This window comes from Sphaerulina musiva (genome assembly GCF_000320565.1).
Source record: "Sphaerulina musiva SO2202 unplaced genomic scaffold SEPMUscaffold_2, whole genome shotgun sequence".
Classification (NCBI taxonomy): Eukaryota; Fungi; Ascomycota; class Dothideomycetes; order Mycosphaerellales; family Mycosphaerellaceae; genus Sphaerulina; species Sphaerulina musiva.
In genome coordinates this window covers 2516907-2539617 of record NW_016017384.1, presented here as the reverse complement: position 1 = coordinate 2539617, position 22711 = coordinate 2516907, and the positions used below count along the sequence as shown (strand labels likewise).

At 51.5% G+C, this 22711-nt stretch overlaps 13 protein-coding genes across 13 annotated transcripts; 7 read left to right on the top strand and 6 right to left on the bottom strand.

The window, feature by feature from the left end:
• The first annotated feature begins 12 nt into the window (after nt 1-12).
• Nucleotides 13-1432, top strand: SEPMUDRAFT_147571 (glycoside hydrolase family 5 protein). Its single transcript, XM_016904388.1, has one exon. It carries the CDS (start codon nt 80-82, stop codon nt 1421-1423), a length of 1344 nt encoding a protein of 447 aa, XP_016763898.1. The 5' UTR covers nt 13-79; the 3' UTR covers nt 1424-1432.
• A 104-nt stretch (nt 1433-1536) lies between these two features.
• On the bottom strand, nt 1537-3526 carry SEPMUDRAFT_147570 (MFS general substrate transporter). Its single transcript, XM_016904387.1, has one exon. It carries the CDS (start codon nt 3319-3321, stop codon nt 1696-1698), a length of 1626 nt encoding a protein of 541 aa, XP_016763897.1. The 5' UTR covers nt 3322-3526; the 3' UTR covers nt 1537-1695.
• Nucleotides 3527-4428: 902 nt separating this feature from the next.
• On the top strand, nt 4429-6030 carry SEPMUDRAFT_147569 (uncharacterized protein). The gene has a single exon (XM_016904386.1). The coding sequence runs from the start codon at nt 4458-4460 to the stop codon at nt 5544-5546; it is 1089 nt and encodes a 362-aa protein (XP_016763896.1). The 5' UTR covers nt 4429-4457; the 3' UTR covers nt 5547-6030.
• On the top strand, nt 5996-8208 carry SEPMUDRAFT_147568 (uncharacterized protein). Its single transcript, XM_016904385.1, has one exon. It carries the CDS (start codon nt 6681-6683, stop codon nt 8199-8201), a length of 1521 nt encoding a protein of 506 aa, XP_016763895.1. The 5' UTR covers nt 5996-6680; the 3' UTR covers nt 8202-8208.
• A 200-nt stretch (nt 8209-8408) lies between these two features.
• SEPMUDRAFT_147567 (epoxide hydrolase) lies at nt 8409-9862 on the bottom strand. Its single transcript, XM_016904384.1, has 4 exons — nt 9689-9862; nt 9544-9630; nt 9350-9486; nt 8409-9289 (listed from the first exon to the last, which is right to left on the bottom strand). Exons 1-4 carry the CDS (start codon nt 9792-9794, stop codon nt 8531-8533), a joined length of 1089 nt encoding a protein of 362 aa, XP_016763894.1. The 5' UTR covers nt 9795-9862; the 3' UTR covers nt 8409-8530.
• Nucleotides 9863-10335: 473 nt separating this feature from the next.
• On the bottom strand, nt 10336-11061 carry SEPMUDRAFT_139443 (acyl-CoA N-acyltransferase; the record flags this gene model as incomplete). Its single annotated transcript, XM_016902903.1, has 1 exon — nt 10336-11061. One exon carries the CDS (start codon nt 11059-11061, stop codon nt 10336-10338), a length of 726 nt encoding a protein of 241 aa, XP_016763893.1.
• A 393-nt stretch (nt 11062-11454) lies between these two features.
• SEPMUDRAFT_147566 (uncharacterized protein) lies at nt 11455-13244 on the top strand. The gene is made up of 3 exons (XM_016904383.1): nt 11455-11561; nt 11614-12562; nt 12639-13244. The coding sequence occupies exons 1-2, from the start codon at nt 11486-11488 to the stop codon at nt 12096-12098; spliced, it is 561 nt and encodes a 186-aa protein (XP_016763892.1). The 5' UTR covers nt 11455-11485; the 3' UTR covers nt 12099-12562; nt 12639-13244.
• A 148-nt stretch (nt 13245-13392) lies between these two features.
• SEPMUDRAFT_21606 (glycoside hydrolase family 61 protein) lies at nt 13393-14453 on the top strand (the record flags this gene model as incomplete). Its single annotated transcript, XM_016908339.1, has 5 exons — nt 13393-13619; nt 13681-13749; nt 13829-13998; nt 14084-14209; nt 14287-14453. Coding segments are annotated over 5 exons (759 nt in total), but the record flags the coding sequence as incomplete, so codon positions are not given.
• Nucleotides 14454-15292: 839 nt separating this feature from the next.
• On the bottom strand, nt 15293-16476 carry SEPMUDRAFT_147563 (EF-hand). Its single transcript, XM_016904382.1, has 5 exons — nt 16326-16476; nt 16218-16233; nt 15990-16115; nt 15665-15877; nt 15293-15549 (listed from the first exon to the last, which is right to left on the bottom strand). The coding sequence occupies exons 1-5, from the start codon at nt 16380-16382 to the stop codon at nt 15506-15508; spliced, it is 456 nt and encodes a 151-aa protein (XP_016763890.1). The 5' UTR covers nt 16383-16476; the 3' UTR covers nt 15293-15505.
• A 786-nt stretch (nt 16477-17262) lies between these two features.
• Nucleotides 17263-19895, top strand: SEPMUDRAFT_161881 (uncharacterized protein; the record flags this gene model as incomplete). Its single annotated transcript, XM_016907962.1, has 3 exons — nt 17263-18811; nt 18886-19053; nt 19215-19895. The coding sequence occupies one exon, from the start codon at nt 17263-17265 to the stop codon at nt 18133-18135; it is 873 nt and encodes a 290-aa protein (XP_016763889.1). The 3' UTR covers nt 18136-18811; nt 18886-19053; nt 19215-19895.
• SEPMUDRAFT_80857 (glutathione S-transferase) lies at nt 17315-19895 on the top strand. Its single transcript, XM_016910259.1, has 3 exons — nt 17315-18811; nt 18886-19053; nt 19215-19895. Exons 1-3 carry the CDS (start codon nt 18776-18778, stop codon nt 19683-19685), a joined length of 675 nt encoding a protein of 224 aa, XP_016763888.1. The 5' UTR covers nt 17315-18775; the 3' UTR covers nt 19686-19895.
• A 12-nt stretch (nt 19896-19907) lies between these two features.
• On the bottom strand, nt 19908-21362 carry SEPMUDRAFT_147561 (uncharacterized protein; the record flags this gene model as incomplete). The annotated part of the gene is made up of 1 exon (XM_016904381.1): nt 19908-21362. A coding segment is annotated over one exon (928 nt), but the record flags the coding sequence as incomplete, so codon positions are not given.
• Nucleotides 21363-21391: 29 nt separating this feature from the next.
• Nucleotides 21392-22289, bottom strand: SEPMUDRAFT_147560 (uncharacterized protein; the record flags this gene model as incomplete). Its single annotated transcript, XM_016904380.1, has 1 exon — nt 21392-22289. A coding segment is annotated over one exon (658 nt), but the record flags the coding sequence as incomplete, so codon positions are not given.
• Nucleotides 22290-22711: the final 422 nt, after the last annotated feature.

Here is a 22711-nt window from a genome sequence, read left to right as displayed (position 1 = left end):
TTCGTCCCCTTCTTTACGTATCGTCGTCATCTCTATCGTCGTCGACTCCAACCTCGAACCCTGTGGGTCAACCACAACCATGCTCCGCCACAGGACAATTCTCGCATCGACCGTGCTCTCCATTCTTGTATTCTACTATAGCTTACATTTCATATCCTCAGCAGAGACCCCCGTGTCTCACATCCCCCTGCAGCATGTCCGCAACATCACCACCAGCACAAAACCCTTCTTCGCCCCGCCCTTACGGACGGCAGGAAGACAGATTGTCGACGCCAACGGCCACAGGGTCAAATTGGCCTCGATTAATTGGTACGGTGCGAGTGATATCTACTTTGTACCGGGAGGACTAGATTTTCGACATCGAGATGAAATCGCTGCGACGATTAAGAAAATGGGTTTCAATTCCGTTCGCTTCCCTTATTCTGATCAAATGGTGATGGAAAATCCTGTGATTCCACTCCAGTACATTTCTGCAAATTTGGATCTTCTCGACGAAAACGACTACGACAAGGACAATACTAGCTTTCCTGTCGAATCCAATCATGGAGAAGATTTGCGAAGAAAAGCATCATCATCATCATCATCAGCAGAAGCAGGAGCAACAGGTCCACGAGCCCTCGACGTCTTCAACGCATGCATCCAATCCCTCACCAACGCGGGCCTCATCGTCATCCCGAACAACCACATCACCAACGCACACTGGTGCGACGGCCTCAATCTCTGCGACTCGAGCTGGAAAAACTCCCAGTACGGCCCCATATGCAAAATCCGGCAAACCACCTCCTCCTGGATCGCGCACTGGGTCACAATCATGGCACCCTTCATCTCCAACCCATTCGTCATCGGCGCAGATTTACGGAACGAGCCTCGAGGAATTTGGGGCACAATGCCCTGGTCTTCATGGGCTTCAGCAGCAGAAGAAGCGAGTGAGGCATTATTAACTCTCCAACCGGACTGGTTAATGTTTGTCGAAGGAGTTTCTTCTGCAAATGATTGTTCGGGAGCGAAGAAGAGACCTGTGGAACTTTCCATCCCGCATCGAGTCGTGTATAGTTCGCATGTGTATTCGTGGTCGGGATGGGGTCATATTCCGAGTGTGCCGTATGGAAAACGGCCATATGCGTCTTTTGCAGAGGATATGAAGCAGAATTGGGGATTTTTGTTACACGAGAATGTGGCGCCCGTGTGGGTGGGGGAGTTTGGGGCTCCGCAGGCGGGGAATGAGGCTGATCATCATTATTGGGAGAATTTGATGAGGGTGTTGAAGGAGACGGATGCTGATTGGGGGTATTGGGCGCTGAATCCGAGGAAACCGGAGGGTTATGATAATGAGACGTATGGATTGTTGAGGGATGATTGGGAGACGGTGGTGGACGATTGGAGATTGAAGGATTTGCGGACGCTGATGGAGCCTTTACAATGATGGGGAGACAAAAGGAAGATGGAATGGAGTCATGTACGATCTGGAGGAAGAGCTGTAGGTATCTAATGACGGTTATGATGATGATGATGATGATGATGATGATGATGATTTTATCAGTCATGCTCTCTATCTCATCTCAAAACTACATACAAAGGCTCACTCAGGGTATCTATTTCGGCTCAGTAACAGGAAAAAAAAATAAAAAAGACACTTCCAACGCCACCATTGCTTTTTCCCCAACCAAGGAGGTAGCAGATCTCAAAAGAAAAAATCTAATCATCACCCCCCTCCTTCCCCCTATCGACCCTCTCTCTCCAATCCTTCCCCCAAACCGCCACCGCCCACGTCCCCAACGCACCGACAGCGACAAACAGCGCCGAAATGGTACTAAACCACCCAACCCCAATAGCCTGTATAATCGGCAACACAACAGCGGAACCGACAGCACCAAACAAATAACGAATAAAATAATTTCCCGCCACAACTTCACTACTCCGCGACTGCATGACATCCAAGCAATAAGTATTCAAACTCGGAAAACAAAATAATTGCGCGACACCTTGCAAGAACATGGCTATCACCGGTACGGCAATTCCTCCGACGGATTTTTCTATCGTCCAGCCGTAGACGAGCATACACGCGGGAATTACGAGGCCCATGGCGGGTAAACAGGAATGGAGTCGATCTTCGGGGATGCGGTGGCCGCCGCGGAGTTTCATGTATCGGCGCACCATGGCGTCTGCCCAGCGACCTCCGAAAAATGTTCCGGTGAGATATCCGCAGCCGGGAGCGATGTAGAAGAGGCCGGATTGCAAGGGGGTGGTGAGGTGGAAGCGCGGGTTGAGGACGTAGCGGATCGGTGTGAGGAGGGAGTACATGTTCCAGACGAGAGAGGAGGAGGCAATGGCGATGATGACGAGGTTGGGATATTTGAAGAGGATGACGACGCGGGCCGGGTTGATCCAGTGCCAGATGTGAGAGATCTGTTGCGTGGTAGGGAGAGATTTGATGTCGTCGGAGCGTTTCTTGTGAATTGTTTCGGGGAGGAAGAAGATGATGAGGATGGTGGAGAGGGCTGCGAGGGCGGTTTGGAGCCAGAAAACGTCGCGCCAGGACACAAAGGTGACGATGATGCCGCCGATGAAGGGACCAAACGCGGGTCCGATGAGGGTTCCACTCATGAACCAGGAGTAGGCCGTTCCTCTCTCCACGGGTCGGTAGATGTCTCCAATGGCGGTGCCTCCGATGATGAGGAATGCCGTGCCTTGAAAGGCCGTGAGCATGCGAAATACAAAGTACGAAGCGAGATTCGGGGCCAGTGCAGATCCGGCCGAGAAGGCGGTAAAGGTCACAGCAGCCCATACCAGGGTCCATTTCCTGCCATATGTTTGGCCCAGTGGACCCCAGACGAGGGGACTCAGACCCATGAAGAGCATGTACAGTGCGTTGGAAATGTTGAAGATGGTGCCGGTCGTGTGGTAGGTGGAGACGACTTCGGGAGAGGCAGCGAGGATGGAGGTGGATGAGATGGGTGCCAGGAAGGACGAGAAGCTGAGAATGGCAACAATGGAGACTTTGCGCCATTTGGAGAACCTGGAGTAGATTTCATCGCCGGCTTCGTAGTGTTGGTCGTGTATGGCGGGTGGATCGTGGGTGGAAACATGAGATGGGGTTTGGTGAAGCTGGATACTGTGTCGTTGGCTCTCGACGTCTGTTGCAGTGGCTGTGACTGTATAGCTGGTCTCGTGCTTGGCCTCCTTCTTGGTCTCGTTGTGGTATTCATGATCATGATCGGAGTGCGAGTCAGAGTCGTCCTTGATCGATTCGGGCTTGATTTCAGGCTCTTGTTCCTCGACGACCTCGGTAGGATGCTGCTTCTGGTTTGTGCTCTTCTCCATGATGGAACTAGGTGAGCTGTACACCTCATATGGTCAAAGGGTAGAGTGAAAGGAAATAAATTCCCACAGAATGGTATGTGAAGGAAAGGAAAGGAAAGGATGGAGGTATGAAAGGATCGACGGACCACATCCTATTATCGCTAATCGCTCTCCAGCAATCAGGTAAAGTGAGGGAGGTAAGGGATGATAGTTGGCCGTGGACGTCGATCAGCCCTCCCAGCGGGCAGAAGGCAGAGACGCATATCCTACTAGTGTTGATTGCATTTTTTTTTTCTCTGTCCGCCGAGCGGGAGAACACTGGTGGATACTGGATAGTGTAGGCATTATTGGCTGAGAAGAGGTCAACAGCGAAGTCGGACGTGGAGTGGCTGCATCAAAGTACTACGTCGGAGCCGTCGAGCCGTCGAGTGATGCAAAGCCGGCCTGGCATTCGTTCGGCGAGAATGAGAGAGGCTTGGCCGGTGCATCATCCACGACCGTACTAGGAGGTATCTCATCCACGTGGAGGTAGGATGATACAGCATGACTTCTTTTAAGGCGGATATGCCTTTCTTTTCCGCAGTCTCGTGCTCGTCGTTGGGACTTTGTTTCTACGTGTCGCTGTGATGGAAAGGTACCTTCACATACCTCCTATGTAGGTACTAGGTATGTATTGCACTGAAGCGGTCAAATATGTCTCCGTCATTGGTAGGATATGAGTGTCCCCCCCACGGCTTGCTTTGTTACCTACCTACCAGGTACATGTACTGTATCTCTACACAATCCTCTTCCCAGCATAGGCAGTGCTACGCTGGGAGCATGTTGGCGGGGCTTGGCACTTGGTTTGTTCTCAACGGCCATACCTCCTAGACGGTAAGGAGAGGGCTGACTCGGCGGAGGAGGAGGTGGCGACGGGAGACTAAATATGTAGAACTAGACCTCTTTCAGTCTTGATTGAACTCTATCAACCTCCTCGGTACATTGCGAGACATCAGCACATGTTCAAGTGAGTTTGTCAGATCATGTTTGACCGAGAAATGGCGGAGATGCCTGTCTGCATGTGACATGTCTCGACAGAGCATACATGCTACATGTCTCTGTTGTTGATGACTCCGGTGCCAGCACACACTCAGTCCTAGAGGTACTTGAGGACCACCATGGCCGACTCGGTCGACCGCGTGTTTGGCCATGCCCTCAACACCGTCAACAAGATCCGCCCTGGATCGCAGAAGCCGCCCTCGAGCGACCGACTGGCGCTGTATGGCCTGTACAAACAGAGCATGGAGGGCGATGTGTCTCGCATCTCCGATCGACCGACAGCATCATCCTCATTCTCATCATCCGTCGCCGGATGCACGCCCGAAACACTCAAGAAAGAGCAAGAGAAGTGGGATGCCTGGAAGGCAAATGAGGGCCTGGGTCGAACAGAGGCCAAGAGACGATACATTGAAACGCTGATTGCGACTATGCGACTGTATGCCTCGACCACTCCGGAAGCGAGAGAGCTGGTGGAAGAGCTGGAGTTTGTGTGGGATCAGATCAAAAACAACTCGCAGCACTCGAGCTCCGAGCACTCGTCGCCCTTGCAGACCATTGAGCGCCGAGACTACATGCACTCGGGCCATTCTATCAAGGGCCTCAAGATGCTGGCACCACAGTCCGAAGTCGATGAGGATGAGAGAGGAATGCTGGCGCAGGGAAACGGCGAGGAAGAAGAGGCAGAGGACGGGGAGGAGGAGGTAGAGGATTTTGTGGATGCGCCAGTCTCCCAAATCGACGACGCTGACCTACACCACCATGCCGCATCCGAGTCTGCTGGAGACGTCGACTCGTCTCCCCACAATCGCTTTCGCGCTCGCGCGCCACCACCAACCTCCTCTGCCTCGGACAACCGCTGGCGGAAGCGCATCGAGTCTTCCTTGATCAAGCTGACCACCGAAGTGGCAGCATTGCGCGAACAGCTAGAAACCAGACGCTTTCTCAACTATCAGCGCAAACACAGCTGGTGGGGATGGGTGTTGCGCCTGAGCTGGTGGGCTCTCCAGCTCTTCGTGGCCGATGGCATTATCCTGTGGATCGTCATCCTGTACATGCGCCGCAAGCAGGACCGCAGATTAGAGACTGCCATTCGTGTCTTGCTGGGCGATGCTGTCGCTCAGGCACAGAGTGCCGTGAGAGATGCCAAAATGCCCACGCTGCTGCCGAATATCACGACCAGGGGAAAGGTCAAGTCACCGAAAGGATGATCCGACTCTGCGGAAAACCAATCTACATCACCATCGACGCCGCCGCCACGTAGGAGTTGGACGTACTTGCAATGCATTGGTTCTGGCGTCCACTCCGCGCTCTTCGGCTCCACATGCTCCTCGTTCGCATCCTGAGACCAGGCAATGTCACTCACAGGCAGCAAAGTCGATCGCCATCCCATAGCTCTCCGCTCGCCTACCAAAACAACATCACAACTGCAACAAGCGCCTGGAACGAAATACATCGTTTTTTTTCACTGCGCATGAAGATGGATGGCCAAAATGATAGCTCTATCTATCTGGCCCTGTCTGGGTAGTGAAGAGTCATCATAAACTCGATGAAGGGGGTGATGGCGGAGGATATAGCAGAGGAAGAAGAACAGATACGGTGGCGCTGGTGAGACCACACATGATGCGTAGCTGTGCAAGCCGAGACTTGAAGTGTTGCAAGAGAGAGAGAGAGAGAGAGAGAGAGAGAGAGAGAGAGGGCAAATCAGGGGGAGGAAAGGCGGATAGGACTACAACGAGGTCTTCTCCAGGTACATAACTCTTCGAGGAGCACCAATCAAGGCCCGATCCAAGAATATGGTCTGGCTGTAAGCTGTCACTATGCTCAACTTCAAGTCACTCACCACCGACATGTATACGACTTCCACTGCAGAGGCCGGCTTGTCCTTCACGCTCCCAGCGGGCCCCTAGTATCATGACTCTCGAACCACTACACCCGCGACAACAGCTCATAGGTATCTTCATATCTATACACTTTCTTCGTGAATCAACACTACATACTTCCACCATCGGGGCTGCACCATCGGATCCCCCCGGCGCCAACATTTGTTTGCTACATATACATTTGGTTACGCAACCACGAACACAACTCGCTTAATCATGTCATGGCCGAATCGCAATATCAGCTTAAGCTACTCACATGGTCTACCTGTGACGGCACTTTATGCGGTCTACCGTATGTTGTGCTTGCATGTGCTTTTTTCCGCTCGGCTTGGCTTGGACTCACACTGACCGCCATATGATGCCAGACTTGGAGGGCAAAGTGCTTTTCTCGTTCTTTCTCTCTTTCTCTCCCTCTCTTACACACACACACACACAAGATACCTTCACGAATTCGGTATCATCATGTTCCCGACTTCCATGGACATTCGGGCTTTGGTGCACAGCCATGGCCAGATTCGAAGAGAGCAGTGGCATGGACATCACTCCTCTGACAACCGCCAGTCCATTCTGTCGATCCGACCACGAAGTCTCGCCGAACACCTCCCAGTGCTATACCATGAGCAAGAACGGCGACGTTGCGATGAAGATATCCTGATTGAACGTTTCGTCGCAGAGTGTCCCGAGATATATCCTCGCTGTCGCTTCAATCCTTTGAGAGAAGAAGATATCCGAGAAGTGTACTATGTGACAATCCGAGAATCATCTCGATCATCATCCTCCTCCCTGGCCGCCAGCAGCAACAGCAGCAGCAATACATTCCACAATGACTCCCTCACCCACCTCTGGCTCCAACAGCTCCAACGTCTCATGCTCCTCGACCAACAACAATCATCTTCCTCTCAAACGACATCCCACCATCAACATCCCCATCAAACCATTTTCCTCCACCGCCGCAGCAACCACCTCTTCCGCGCCCTCGCCGAAGTCTCCTTTACGAACCAGAATCTCCGCATCGGCCACGTCCTCTACACCTTCTTCCTCCGCCACGCCTCTCACATCGTCTCCACGGAAACTTCGGCCACCATCGGACAGTGGTGCAATGCCATTTTACGCGCGAGAATGTCGGAACTGCAGCGTGTCGAGTGTCTGAGAAGGGTTTGTGAAGTCCGACCGGATTTGCCGGAGAGTTTGAGACGGTATGGGAGGAGAGGGAGATTAGTGGCGGAGATGATGGAGAGGGCGATGATGATTGTGCGATTTGAAATGGGAAGAGGGGAAATTGGTGGGGGATATCGTGGTCGTGTTGGATTGGGCCAGCGACGATCTGGTGGTGGGTTGGGTGTTCATTTTCGATCGAGATCTACTGATGGTGTTGGTGGGGGTGGTATCCTCAGAGGAGGAGGAGCAGGATTCGAAACTGCTGGACTCGGCACCATTGGTTCTTATAATAACAACGACAGACGTACTACTTTTCTGTCTGCCCGCGGACTCGGCGCTGGTAGAGGGGGAGGAGTCTTCTCGGCTGCTGCTGCTGCTGCTGCTGATGATGATGGTCTCGATGAACTACGTGTCCTCCACGACCTAAACGACCTTGCACTTCACACTGCTGGTGGTAGTAGTAATGCTACCGAAAACCTCTATGAAAGAAACCACCTCCTTCCAGAAACTCTCCTAGATGACCAACAACAACACCGTTTATGGGAACTTTCAATGGGCAGCGGCGGCGGTGGCGGGCCTCAGTATGCCTCTTCTTCGAGAAATTTTGGCATCAACACAAATGGGATGGGAAGAAGTATGCTCGATGAAATGTATAATCATAATAACAATAATCATAATAATAACATCTTCACGCCGATGGGAGATGAGTTAGAAAATGGAGGGATGGGAATTCTTTTGGAAGGGTTCGCTGGTGGTGGTGGTGGTGGTGGTGGTGTATCATCGTTGTGTTTGGATGATAGTAGTTTGGATTTGTATGGGATTTGAATTGGAGGCTTTTGAGTAGGTAAATACATGTAGGTAGGTAAGGTATGGTTGCGATGTGATGTATAGGGTATGTAGGTAGGTATGTAGATGATCTTATCTGATGGATGCATGTGCTTGATTGAGTTCGAGGGTGGAGGAAGGACGGGAGCGGACATGAATAGCCTTTTTCTTGAAGAAGACGACGACGATGACGATAGGAGGTACTAGGAGATCATCACGCCTTTTCTTTTTTTTCCTTGTTTCCTGTCTTTCTTGCCGCCAATTCCACATTTATCAGACAGTGTGTCCATCTACCTAAGGTAGGTAAGGTAGTAGGTAAGGTACCTTCTTTAGACTACTTTCGACTTCACATTCGTCCACCCCCTCGTCCAAAACCCAGGCCACTGCGTCTCCACCTCTTGCAGAATCCACCTGGCAATCACCGCATTCACCTCCTGGGGTTTTTCCTGCGGCAACCAATGTCCGCATTCAATATGCGCCTCAGTCAAATTCGTGCAAAATTTCCTCTGGGCCTCCGCGAGCGAGGAATGGTATACTTCGCACACCGTGTCGTAGCGCGCTCCGATGAATAATGTCGGCATGTGTAAGTAACCCTGGTGTTTGGCATCTTGCGTGTAGTATTCCAGGTTGCGCGAGTGGTTGGCATACCAGGCATCTGCGCCGTAAAAGGTGGTGCGTTGCATGGCTTCGACAAGGTCCGTGTAGGTTTCTTCGTCGATGCAGAGGGCTTCGATGGGGATGTGTTTGAATCTCGGGTCGGGCTGGTCTGCACCTCCGAACCAGCCTCCGTCGGCTGTGACGGATGCGGTGATGGCGGGTTTGGTGAGGTTTTCGGGTTTGCCTTTGGCGTAGAGCACGCGAATGATGGCGGCGGGATCGGCGTCGAAGAAGTGGGTGGCTTTGTCGAAATTCTCTTCGTAGAATTTCTGGTAGGACCATTGGCCGTAGGGGAATTTGTCGACGGGGTAGATGTCTCGGTTCACGTGCTTGATGAGTTCATCGAGGCCTTTTTCGATCGTTACAGCGGGCACTGCGAGACCTGCTGCTGCTATCACCCTCTCCGGGTAATGCTCGGCGAAACTCCATACCTGGTGTTGGAGTCAGCCATGGCAATGAGATGTTCATTTTTGAGGACAGATTTGACTCACGGCACCGCAACCCCAATCGTGGCCCACCCAAATAGCGGCATCCCTGCCCAGGTGATCAAGCAGAGCTGCCATGCCGATATTGAGCTGCTCCAGAGAGTAGTCTTCCTTGATTTTCCGTGCACTCGAACGACCGTAGCCTGAGAAGCAGCATTAGTACCAAGTGCGAGCGGCTTTCGCAACTCAGCGAGCCTGACCGGGCATGTCTGGAGCAACTACTCTGAAGCCCAAGGCCGAGAAGGTATCTATCTGGGACTTCCAAGTCTTCGCAATGGCAGGCCAGCCTAGAAACCACACATCGTCAACATCATGTCCCTGAGGCGGGAAGCTATGCTGACTGACCATGCACAAACACGATCAATGGGCCATCCTTGGGACCTGCTGCCAAGTAGAAGATCTTCTTCTGCTCACTGTCGTAGGTGAATTCTTGTTCTTCGTAGACACCCATCTTTGACAGTGTGATGGACGGGGCTCGTTCCCTTGTCCGCTGAATTGTTTCAATGGAGGTTGCGAGTGCAAGTTCAGCTTCGAAGAGCGAGGTCGAACATGGCCTGAGTATGTACTCTAAGACATGACCTTCTTGGCAGCTGCGCTTACTGGAGCAGGGGAGGGGAGCATGAGCTTTCATTGGTCGATCGGTGACTCCACCGGTGAGCGTGGTTGGTAATCCTGGCGTCTGGATGTTGGCATAATGGCATTGTTGCGACACAAGAAAAACATCTTCTTGGTTTTGGAGTGGCACCGAATGACATCCGTAGAGAAGTCAACTTGAAGCCTCAGGCTGGACGCATGACTCCCGTACCGAAACTGGAGATTAGGCTGCTCTTACGGTGGGAGCTACCTAAGTCCAGAAATTGATCTTCCACATCATCAATGACGAACAGACGATGCCCAGGAGGTAGGTAGACTTGCGGCTAACAGATGCAGCGTCCGTGGCCGTCTCGGGGAAAATAATCATTCCCATGCAAAACTGCGAAACGTGCTCCACTCTATGGCTTCTCTCTCGGATCATATACCACGATGGGCGCATCATATGCTTTGTCCGAGACAGTTCCAACACGCACATATTCCAGCAAACGGAATCCATGCTTGAGATAAAAGTCATAGCCCACAAGACTACTTTCGATCACGACCGGCAGTCCGCGTTCCTTCGCGACATCGATTCCCCATTGCAGCAACTTTCGACCTATGCCTCGTCCTCTCTGCCATCCAGGATCGACCATCAAGAACTGCAAATGGAGACAGTTCTGTAGCCCGTCCCGATGCTCGTAGGTGCTATGCAGCTTGTTCACGATCCCGTCCAAAGCGTCGTAGTCCACAATGCGATCGAGACAGTAGCGGTAGTACTGCAGGTCCAGGCTGACCAGACTTCTCTCGAGCTTCGCAGTCCAGCCCGACGACAGATGTCGCCACTGCTCCGCCAGAAGATTCTCGCTGCCGAGTGCCTCCCACGTAGCAAAGCCGACAATGGCAGTCTGCTGCACTCCATTCGTGGTGGGTAAGCTTGCTTCGGCGACCATATACCGTGCTTCTGACTTGGCGTAAAAGAGCTTCACGCGGTGTGATACGAAACGACGGTACTCGTCCGGGTGCTGTCGGCGTGTGGGTGCAATGTGGTCGTACAGCTCGAAGTGCATGAAGTTTTCCACGAGGATGTCGGTGATGGCAGCGATGTCTTGTCGCGTGGCCCAGCGGAGCACGATTTGGCGTTCCATAGCGATTACATATACCGAAGTGATTCTGTATGCTGTAGTATAGAGGTACGGGACGTGTTGGTTGTAGAGATGAACGGGAGAGTCGAGACTCGGCTTGTCGCTATACATTACGAGTGCTTATACCTACATTACCCACTCATACGGGTTATATACGTTGGATTATCTCAGAAAGGCAATGCTGTGATCCTGTACGACTCAGAGCCCGTACCTGCTAGGAGGTATCTACAGTCATAAGAGGTACGCACGGTATTGATCTTGTGGTAGGAGGTGGAGGCGGCTCAAGTGGAGCAGCCTCGGCCCCGCCGGCTGCTTCCGCTAGAATTCACGTGTGAAAGTTAACCCTGTAAACTCATGGTACCTCCAAGTGTTTCTGCCACAACCACCACTGCCTTCTTCCACTCTGTCGCATTCACCACACCTCGCCATGTCGGACCGCCGTGACCGACGCGATGATCGCCGACCCGCGCGCGACGACCACCGCAACCACAAACCTCGATACGGTCAGTCCCGTCGAGTGAAACTTGGGCAGTGTCGCGACTAACAGCCTTACAGAGCAAGACCGATCCCGCTCACCACCACGGCGCGACCGCAGAGATGACTGGCGGAGAGACCGCTCGCCGCCACGGGGCCCCTCGGCTCGCAATGGCCCTCCTGGACGATCAGATCGAGACCGCGACTTGCAGCGCAGCCGCGACAACCATGGCCCAGCCCCACCGCGAGGACCACGAGGCGGACCAGACGAGAGATTGAGGCGTGAGCCAGCAGACATTAAGTCCAATGGCATGGGGCCTAGAGGTGCGCCGAACGCGGTGATTAAGGAAGAGTCGAAAGACGTGAAGATGGAGCAGGCCTCAGAAGACGAAGACTCGGAATCTGAGATGCAACGGATCATGGGGTTTCGGGACTTTAGGACCACGAAGAACACCAAGGTTCCTGGAAACGATAAAAATTATGCCGTGCACAAAGTCAAGAAGTCTGAATACAGACAATACATGAACAGAGTGGGAGGATTCAACCGGCCACTGGATGCCATGTGAGAGGACCAAGCGTGACTATTGACGACGGGTGGATGGGCTTGTCGAGGCGATTGGGGCGCCATGGGGATTTGCCTTCTCGGCATGCGGAGAGTGCGCCGCTATTGGCCATACAAACGGAAAATGGTCCCCGAATAATCCCTGTCTTTCCCTAACACACTGAGCCACACATGATTTGATGGCTGAACAGTACCGACGAAAAGGGCCAGAAAGAGATGGGGAAGATACGCATTACTGGGCAATCGGAAGCTACCTAACCTGCGACAATTCTCCGCAAGAGCTCGTCAGGTAGCGTGTAGGCCAATGTGCCCCGTCTCTTCTGTCTGTTACCCGCCGCAACATATTCTATTTTCGGCGAAAGAGCGTCGTAGGGACGGCCAGCTCACGTGGACGCCTAAGGCTGCGCCATTGCTCTCTGGAAGTCTTGATGGTTCCAGATCGGTCTTCCTTCCGCCTGGCCTGGACCGGTGCGTTGAAGACCTTGGAGGCTAAGTAGAAAAGTGGTAGAAGAATCTTGTGCGTTTCTGACTCTGAATAATCTAGGAATGAGACGAAGAGCTTCCGGAGCGATAGCATCGTCCATGCACCAGAAATTGGCACATTGATGGGGGGTTTTTTTTTTCATTTGACCCAGTGTGCATGAATACCAGCAAATATCGCAATGAAGCAGTCAAGCAATGCTGTGTGACACACCAAGTCTGTCGCTATTCTCCCTGGCACAGGAAACAGAGCGACACTTTACATGTGATCCCACCTTTGCTGCAACAGTATACTCTTCCAAATTTCTGCATGTCTCAGATCTACAGTCTGCAAGCGAGCTTAATCAACCTGCGGAGCTCGGTAAAACCACAATCCAGCACTTCCAATCGATATGCCACCTCAGGCTTGGCACAGTCTTCACGTTACACCTGTCGGTCATTCAACCACGCGACAACGTAGCGACTCTTGGGCCCAAGGGCATTCGTGCAAGCTCTATCGGTGGAATAATGGGTCCGCGCAATGCAACCACGCTTCAGCTGCCGCCTTTGTCTATTGCTGCTGTTAAACTGAAGCGCAACGAATGAGGTAGCGGTGTCCATCTGGACACTGCTGGACTCGCGCTCAAGAACAGTGTATATATAGCCTCTGGTATTCTGCTGTACTCGCAACACACACACACACACACTCCCATCGGCAACATCTTCCCAGTCTTTCGTTCACCCCGTAGCCTGTAGACCAGAGCTCACATTCATTACATCAGCTTGCTGATTTGCTCCCTCATATCCAAGAAATCAATATCTCACCACTTCGACCAACAATGCCTTCCTTCGCTCAGATTGCAGCTTTCACCGCTGCAGCAGCTCCTGCCCTCGTTTCGGCCCACGGCTACGTGTCTGGCGTCGTTTCTGGCGGTCAATGGTACTCGGGCACCTCACCATCGTGGATTTACCAAGCTGCCAAGCCAGAGACTGCTGGCTGGTATGCCAACAACCAGGACAATGGTTTCGTTGAGCCCGCATCTTTTGGGGGACCCGATGTCATCTGGTACCTAATCACTGACTCCCTCCCGGTGGAGCAACTGGCAGCGTGCTAACAGATTGAATAGCCACAAGAATGCTACTCCCGGCTTGAGCAGCATCCCAGTTGCTGCTGGCTCCAGCATCGATTTCCAGTGGTAAGAGGGAACCCAATGGAACAATCTGCCACAACGCTTCTGCGAGACACTTTGCTGACTCTCCTCTCCCACTTTGCAGGAACACTTGGCCTGAATCCCACCATGGTCCTGTCATCACCTACCTCGCACCTGTTGCTGGCGAGTTCGCCGATGTTGCAAAGGCCGATCTCAGCTTCGTCAAAATTCAGGCCGATGGTCTGAATGATGGTACCACTGCTCCGGGCGTCTGGGCCAGCGATGACATGATGGGTATGTGCAGATGATTTTTTCCCCCTTTTTCCCCTTCCCCCCGGCGCAGAAATCACGATCCTGACCAACATGTGTGTGTGTATAGCCAACAACCTCACCTCGACGGTGGCCATTCCATCCGATATCGCACCGGGCAACTACATCATTCGCCACGAGATTATTGCCTTGCACTCTGCTGGCCAGGAGAACGGTGCTCAATCCTACCCACAATGTAAGTTTTTTTCCCCGTCAAAAGAGAAAACAACAAACAGCCAACTAACCCCAACCTTCCTTTTTTCCATTTCACAGGTCTCAACATCGTCGTCACCAGCTCCGGCTCTGCCACTCCCGAAGGCACCCTCGGCACCGCCCTATACACTTCCACCGACCCCGGAATTGTCACCAACATTTACACTTCGCCCGTCACCTACGAAATGCCCGGTCCGGCTCTGTACGCGGGAGCGGGCTCTCCTTCGACAAACACCAGCGGTGCTACGAAGCGTAGCTATGCTCGTGGATTTCGCGCTTGAGTTTGAGCATTTGAGATGGATGCTTTTGGGCAGAAGGGAGAGTTCTCGTGGGTGGGAGAGAGGGGTTTCGAAGGTACACAGATAGATAGGTTGGTCGGTAGTTGTAAGCTCGCGGGCGACATGTTGTTGATGAAGGTGGAGGAGGCAGAGAGGGAGAGGGAGTAAAAAAACAGCATTAAATTTTACACAGCTTCAGCTAGATGTTTGTTGTTGACGCTCCTTTTTTGTTTGTTTGTTGTTGTTGAAAAGGGGGCGGGGAGGGAAGTGTAGAGATTTAGATGTAGAATTTCATTCAAGTACCTAAGGTACCTATACAAGAATCCAAGATTTTCTTGTTGCCGATTTGGTTGTTTTCTATTTTTTACATCTTTCTCTTTTTCTTCTCCTGATGAGTTCTCCTCTTTTCTTCTAGCGTGAGAGGTGCATCGAAAAAATAATAAAAAAAGGGGGGGGGGGAAGGGAATGAGGGTGACAGAGTAGACCACCAGCTCAGCAGATCTGTGAGGGTCATGGTCTTTGATACTAGATTGGCAATCCCATCCGAATCTGCTATTGCTATTTGTTGGGTATCCTTTTCTCGTAGCAACTTTTTGAAGGGATATGCGAGATTTACCGAGGTATTGGATAGCAGGGGAGAGGCAGCAGCAGCAGCAGGTGGTGGTGACGATGATGATGATGGTCATACGCCGATATCTACCTATCTATCGTGGTTTAGGTGGATCATTGGGGAAATTTTGATGATACGCTGCAGTTTTAGGGATACAGAGTGGCGGTTGGTTTTTTTGGTCTGCAGTCGATAGATGGGTTGGGTATCTAGAATATCTGATTTGACTTGTAAGACTTGCCGAAAGTCTTTCTTTCTCTCTCTCTCCCTTCCCCCTCTCTCTGTGTGTGATGGGGAAATGGAGGCAATGAGAATGCAATACCAGTAGAACGCCAGTTTCGATCTTCTTGAGAGAGAAACAGAGTAGCTCCGCCTACTTTTTTCTCCCTCCCAATTATGACAGCTTAGGATCCTGCATGATCTTCTTGAACTCCTCGACTATGAACCAATTGTCAGCTGCATGAAACATCACCAAATGACTTATTCCATAGCATGTTCAGAATCGCAGAAGCTGTCGAGTAAAGAAAAGAAAGAGAAAAAAAAAACAACTCACAATCAATGCTCTTATCCCCATCCGTATCAGCCGCACTCATAATCTCATTAATCTCCTTCTCGGAAAGATCCTCTCCCAGCGTCTTCAACACCTCACGCATCTCCGAAGCGGAAATAGTTCCCGAACCATCCTTATCGAAGACGTGAAACGCGTTGCGCAATTCATCTTCCGTGTCTTGCGCAGAGCCCACATGAGACATGAGAGCCAGGAATTCTGCGAGAAAATAACATTATTTGATTGAGTGAGTGAAGATGTAAATTTCTTGAATTTGTGACAAGAATACTCCAAGTCCAACCACATATGAGGGGTTGTAGAAAAAACATACCGTTGATATCAATTGTTCCCGAGTTATCCGAGTCGACTTCGTGTAACATGTCTTGGAGCTCTCCATCGGTGGGTTTCAAACCCAGAGAGCGCATGACATCGCCGAGCTCGGCGGCAGAGATTTCGCCTGTTTTTTCGTTATTGAAGGCACCGTCAGTCAGTCAGTCTTGTGTGTGTGTGTGTGCAAGAAGAAGAGGATTGGAGGGTCGGGTAGGTGGTCATCGCATACCATCGCCATTTTTGTCCTGGAAAGACACCGCCACCAAAAATGTGTTAGCGGGCTCACGTGGAAGGAGAAGAAGAAGAAGAAGAAGGAGAAGGAGAAGGAGATGCGTACAAAGACGGAAAAGGCATCTCGATAGTGCTGCTTCTCTTCTGCCGAGAGTTTGTCCATGGTTGCTTTGATGTGAGTGAGGTGCGATGTCGTTGTCGTTGTTGATGTTGTTGTCGATGTCGATGTCGTTGTCGTTGTCGTTGTTGTTGTTGTTGATTGCACTTGGCGGAATACAGTAGTTCTGTAGTACAGGTAGGTACATGTAGAAGTGAGAAAGACGTAATGATACAGATTACAGTACGACGACCTTGCGTTTCAGCTGCATGAGGGGCTGGCTTGCTGGCTGCAGCACAGATGATAATAGAATCTCTCATCTCTCTCTCCTTTCTCTCCTGTTCTCTCCTTTCACTCCTGCTCTCTCCTTTCTCTCCTGCTCTCTCCTCTCTCCTTTCTCCTATCCACCAGCAAGCTCAGGTCTCTCCTATCCACAAGCTCAGGTCTCTCGATGTGACTCAGTGGGCCGTGCATAACAGGATCTGCTGTACAGCACTACGAGGTAGCATTGGAGCTCTGGTAAAATCATGCTGTGGTACGCTATTGTTCTTACCTATGCTTGTCAAGATGCTACCTACAGATATCGATCGACATGATCAGACTATCTCGTCGTCTGCAGTTTCATCATCATTATTAGAGGAGAGCAGGAGGCAGAACGAGACGAGCCAGGCTGCCAGGGATGGAACTGCACATCAATCACGATTGGTCGCTGACCCTGCCGAGGTTGTTGGAATTTCGGGGAGGGATCCACTTTCACAAGATATGAGCTGTCAGCCAGTGTCAGGTGAAGTAGTTCTTCCTGTTGGTGTAGACCAGGCCTGGGCAAGGACAACACCCTTTCCAATTCGCATCATCATTCTACCCTCCACAAGCTTCTGTAGACAGTACGAGGTACCAACTCTCTCTGCCACCTTCGTCACACACACCTTCATTCACCACCACCACCATGTCATCCGTCCAAAAGCTCAAGCATCTCCTCGTCTATACCTCTCTCCGCAGCGATTCCTTCCTAACCCACCTCTCGCGCCTCTTATCCACCACCTCCGGCCGCGACTCCCTCCTCTGCACCGCATACTACACGCTCGCCTTTGTCCATGCCCAACTGACGCGACTGCTGGCGCGAAAATACACCGTCCTCGCCGAACGCATCGCGCAAAATGCTTCCAAAACGATGCTTCCCGGTGAAACGCTGGTCGCGACCATCGAGCCGCCCCATCTGCGCCTCACAGAGACGTGTGTCGCCGTGAAGAGTCTCGGGTCGGCAATCGATGATGTGCGCACGTTTTGGAGGCTGCGAGGCTTAATTGATATCTATGTGTGGGCGAAGCAGACGTGGCAGAAGCCCAGTCGAGATCCTGCACTGAAGGTGATTTCCTGGGCGCGGATTTTCTCGTGTATAGGGTTTCAGGCGTATGAGAATGGAGCGTATCTGGTGAAGAAGGGGGTGTTGAGGTCCGAGAGATGCACATCGCGGGAAGCGAGGTGGTGGACGGTGAGCAGCCAATTCTGGCTGGCGGATGTGGTGTTGGAGTTTGCGAGACTGGCGCGCGTGCGACAGTTGCGATATAATGAGGAATTTGGAGCAGAGCAGGTAGATGATGAAGACAACAAGAAGGTGAATGTGCAGAGCGCCGAGTTGGAAGCGAAATGGTGGACACAACTGTATGCGAACATGGGCTGGTTCCCGAACGCGATACACTGGGGAATGTACGATGGGTCTGCGGAGAGCAGTCCTATTGACGAGACGATGATGGGCTTGAGCGGATTTGTGCCGGGCTTCATTAACTTGAAGGCAGCGTGGGCGGCGACTGCGCAATAGAAGTCACATGAAGCCCAAGATGTGGGATCAGACCCTACCATCGATGATACAGAATCTTGATGCCAGGATAGATGTGATCGATGGTGCGTAGACTGAGCAGACATACGTGAAGAAGCTCAGTCCTGCATGGCAGCAGCAAGGAACATATTCCTCCATCGATCAACGATATACATGTAGCTGTTGGCCGTTGACTTGGCCAGCTACAGCCTACATGTACCGTTTGCGACAGTCCCAGAGATCAATACACCTCACCTCACATGTCCACAACCTCGGAACCGCACCCAATGGCCTGGTAATGATCTATCCATCTACCCCGCTAGCTTTGAACGTTTTGCCAGTTAGCGGTAGGAGGTACTCTACGTGCAACTTCTTTGATATGATTAGACCAGAGACATTGGTACCTGAGAAACACTACGACTCAATCGGGCCAAGACCTGTCTGCCATGCAATCACAACAATTTTAGGATGGGGCTGATGATGTATAGTCGAACTCTCCAGATGGAGATCATCCGTGGTGACATACATAGTAGCAACGATAGCTCCTCGTGGAGGTAGCCGATTGCAAAAAAGTCCATCTCGGAATATCCTTCCATACCTATCCAAGTCATTCAACCATACCACCACCACCCCTCCTCAAAAAATGACGAAGCCATTGAAGTTATACGGCCACGTCCAGGTATGAATAAACCACAACTTCATTGTCCCCGGTCAGGCAAACGTGGAGACTGATGTGATTGAAAACAAAAAAAGGGCCCCAACCCTTGGAAAGTCGCCATCATTCTCGAAGAACTCGGCGTTCCATATCATCAGGAATTCCTCGATTTCAGCGTCCTGAAGCAAGAACCTTTTATCTCTGCCAACCCTAATGGCAGACTTCCCGCGCTCGAGGATCCTAATACGAGTATTACATTGTTCGAGGTAAGTCACGTCAGAAAAGAATCTGGCACTTCTTTGGTGTTTTTACTTGCCTTTCTTGCGAATGAAAAGAAAGAAAAGTCCTCAATCCATGAGCGTGCTTTCATCTTACAATAACTCCCTCTCTCACACCTCCCAACCAAACCTAACAATAAACCCACTAGTCCGGAGCCATCATCGACTACCTCCTCGACACCTACGACCCCAACCACACCCTCCGCCCCACGTCACCCCCCACAACAAAATATCTCCAAATCTCCTGGCGCGACTTCCAAATGTCCGGCCAAGGCCCCTATTTCGGGCAAAAAGCCTGGTTCACACATTTCCACTCCGACCTCCACATGACATCAGCCATTGAACGCTACAGCAACGAAATCCGACGCATCTTGGGAGTTATTGATGCGCATTTGAAAAAAACGAATCAGCCGTATTTGGTGGGGAAGCAAGTCTCGTATGCGGATTTGATGTTTGTGCCGTGGAATTCTATGTTGGGGTTTTTGATGGGCGAGGAGTTTGTGGAGGAGGGCTGGAAGAGGGAGTTTCCCGTGTGTTGGGAGTGGCATCGGAGACTTGTGGAGAGGCCGGCTGTGAAGAAGGTTTTGGAGGAGAAGGCGGTGAAGATGGCGGGGAAGTAGATGGAGAAGTAGAGGAAGAGGGGGAGGGGGCGGGGGTTTAGCAGAAGAAGGAGAAGAAGAATTGGTCATATAGTGGTATTTTGAGGACTACATGACCTGGTACTGTAGCAACGCTGCTGCTCTGAAATTGAGGGTTTTCGTACACTTGATATCGTTCGGATTGTGATTTGGAATCACTACTATGATATTGAGTATTAAAAGGTCTCTGACTTTTCTTTTTTTCTCCCATTTGCTTCATCGCTATACTGGAACGAAATGTCCACTGCATCTGCTGACGTGCCTCACGCCGAGTGGTAAGGTTTTCATAACAACATCTGTCTGCCAAGTAGTGCCCGAGCTTGAACGGGGCTAACATCACAGCCGTACTCTTGCTCCGATTGGGGACTTTTCGGCAAAAGTTGACCAGGCCTGAGAGCTGATATCGAAATAACCCGGTGGTGGCTGTCCATGAGGATAGGGATCTGCCAGGGCACAGTTGTAGTCGTCGTCGCCCCAGACATATCCAGATGGCAAGACGCGCGCGACTGCACTCCGCAGCTGTCATTGCGACTTCAGCTTATATGTGCTCAAGAACCCCATCCATCCATCGTCATTCTCATTTCAACTTTTGTCCTCGAGATAGGGTCTCGGCCACCCACCCGTCCAGATTGGAACTCCAGATATTTGCATATAGATACAAGTTCAACAGAACTGACTCCCAGGTAGGGAAAAATCGATGGCAGTTCAAAATCTTTCATTCATTCATTCATTCAATCAATCACAAATGCGTCCGTTCTCCTCATAATGTAAAGCCAGTGACACACACGAGGTCGATGAACATATCCTGCAGACAGCCTCTTCTTCCTCTCGGCCAATGTCTCATTGTTCTCTTCCAGATTAATTTGCTCCTTGGCCTCTAACCTCCAGAGCTGATGCGGATGCGTGAAACCCGCTTGAATCACATCATCCGACAGCATGCCATTCGCCAACGTGGTCGGAAAGGGTGGCAAAAAGGGAAATCTCTCTTCGGAATACGAGATGACGATCCAGCGACCTGTTCCGGGTTTGGTGAGGGCTGCGAGATGTACGGCGAGAACGTGGAGAGGGTGGACTTCTCGTAATTGGCCGGTCCCTGTGCCCAATACTCTGCGAGCCCAGCCATTGATGCTCAGAGGATAAGGTAGGCTGAGTGAGACATCTTGTCCGCAAGAGATGGAGTCGCTCGTGCTTTTGTCCAGTACAAGATCGAAGAGCTTCCCCTCGGCTTGCTGCGCATGTAACATCGAGAGAGCGGAATGGAGAGAGAGTAAATTCTTGCAGGACCAACGCATCGGAGGCTCCGGTTCGGGGTCTTGCACGCTGTCATGCTTGGCCGAGGAACTGTCGGGAGGCGCTAACAGACTCTCAATGTGTGCACTCGCGAGCAGTTCCTGTTCTCGTTTCGACGCAGCTTGCACTGCTGCCTCGGAGTAATCTACGTTCAAGACATGTTTCGGATTCTGGACGAGCGATCGGAGGGTATGCGATTCGGCAGTACCACATCCGATGTGGAGGATTCGGGGTTCCTCCAGAGAAGTCTTGTCGATGACTTCGGCTGCGATATCATGCAAAACTTTTGCTGGAACCAGCCAGTCGAAGGTGTGCGGGTCCTTGGAGAACCGGGCGTTCCAGTATTCCTGAGAGGAGAAGTCTGGCATCACGGATGGGCAGTTATTGGGAAATGAAAAGGGGTAGTAATATACTGAGACAGAGATACAGAGAGGGAGAGAGGAAGTCAATACAGAAAATGCCGTGAGAAGCGGTGGTTCATGTCAGTCGAAGGATGAGGAGTCGGCGATGGTTTCACCACAACTCGGTTGCCGGCCAATGATGATTCTGCTTGGCGAGAGCCCAAAAATAGCACGACAGAATTAGATATACAGCGCCGCCAACAAGACGGACCCTTCTGTCTGCTCCCTTCTGTCTGCTCATCTGCTCTTCTTCTCGTCATAGTACTCGGGATAGCTGGTCTTGTACCCCAATCCATAGTACCCAATGTATGCCACCACAATCATCAGCAGCCACGAGAGGTATACGCCCAGAGATTCCAGCCCAAACGGCATCGGAATCGCGAGCGGCGTGTCTGCGCTCCACAAAAAGACAAAAAGCTGAAAAATCGACGGAGACTGTCCTGCTTGCTTGCAGTCACTGAGGTATCCAAAGAAGTTTCGGAAAAAGCGACTTTCGTTCTCGTAGTCTTCGGGATCGAGCTGGATGTTAATCTTGAGGGGCTCCGTCTTGCTGGCATTCTCAAATCGATGGTACCGCATGGGTCCCAACACTGCCATCGCCGATGGTCCTTTTGCGCTCAACACGGCAGAAGGGAGGGGATCGAGCCCGAAGAATAGATGTGCTTCGCCTTCCACTACGTTGAAAGTCTCCGTTTGATAGATGTGATAATGAAATGGCGGCTGCACAATGGAAGGACCTTCTTTGGGGTCGCTCGGTGGAAGCGTATGTGTCATCATGTACTTCGAGCCTCTCGGATGGTACTGGACTGAAGAAGTGCCATTTTCGTAGGTGGTGATTTCTTGGTGGGCCTGTGTCGTCTTTGGCGGGTGTGGAGCTCTTAGAAACGAGATCATGGTGATTGTGAGTGCAATTGTTCGCGTTTCCTTGATAATTCAGAGGCTGACGGGTGAAGGGAGACGTTATCAAGAATACCTGTTCACGTGTACCTTGTATACCGATCGGTCCACCCATGGCCAAGAATGTCAGGTACCGGGCCGAGTTCGCGGCAAATGCCGTGGAGTCTGGTCGCATATGGACGTGTTTACTGGCAGTGGCCCGTCTGCTCGGACTTCCAAGCGGCATTGGCAGAGGATCACGTCTGGTTAACTCGATTAAAAGATGTCACGTACGCTGAAGACTCCTTGCTTTCACGGATTAGAGAACGAATGCAGCTGAATGTGCGCTGTGATAATGAGGTTGAATTTTAATAGTGTGATAAGAACATGTTCGCTCGCTTGCAAGATCTCGACTTTGAAGTTTAATGGTCATTCCTCGTG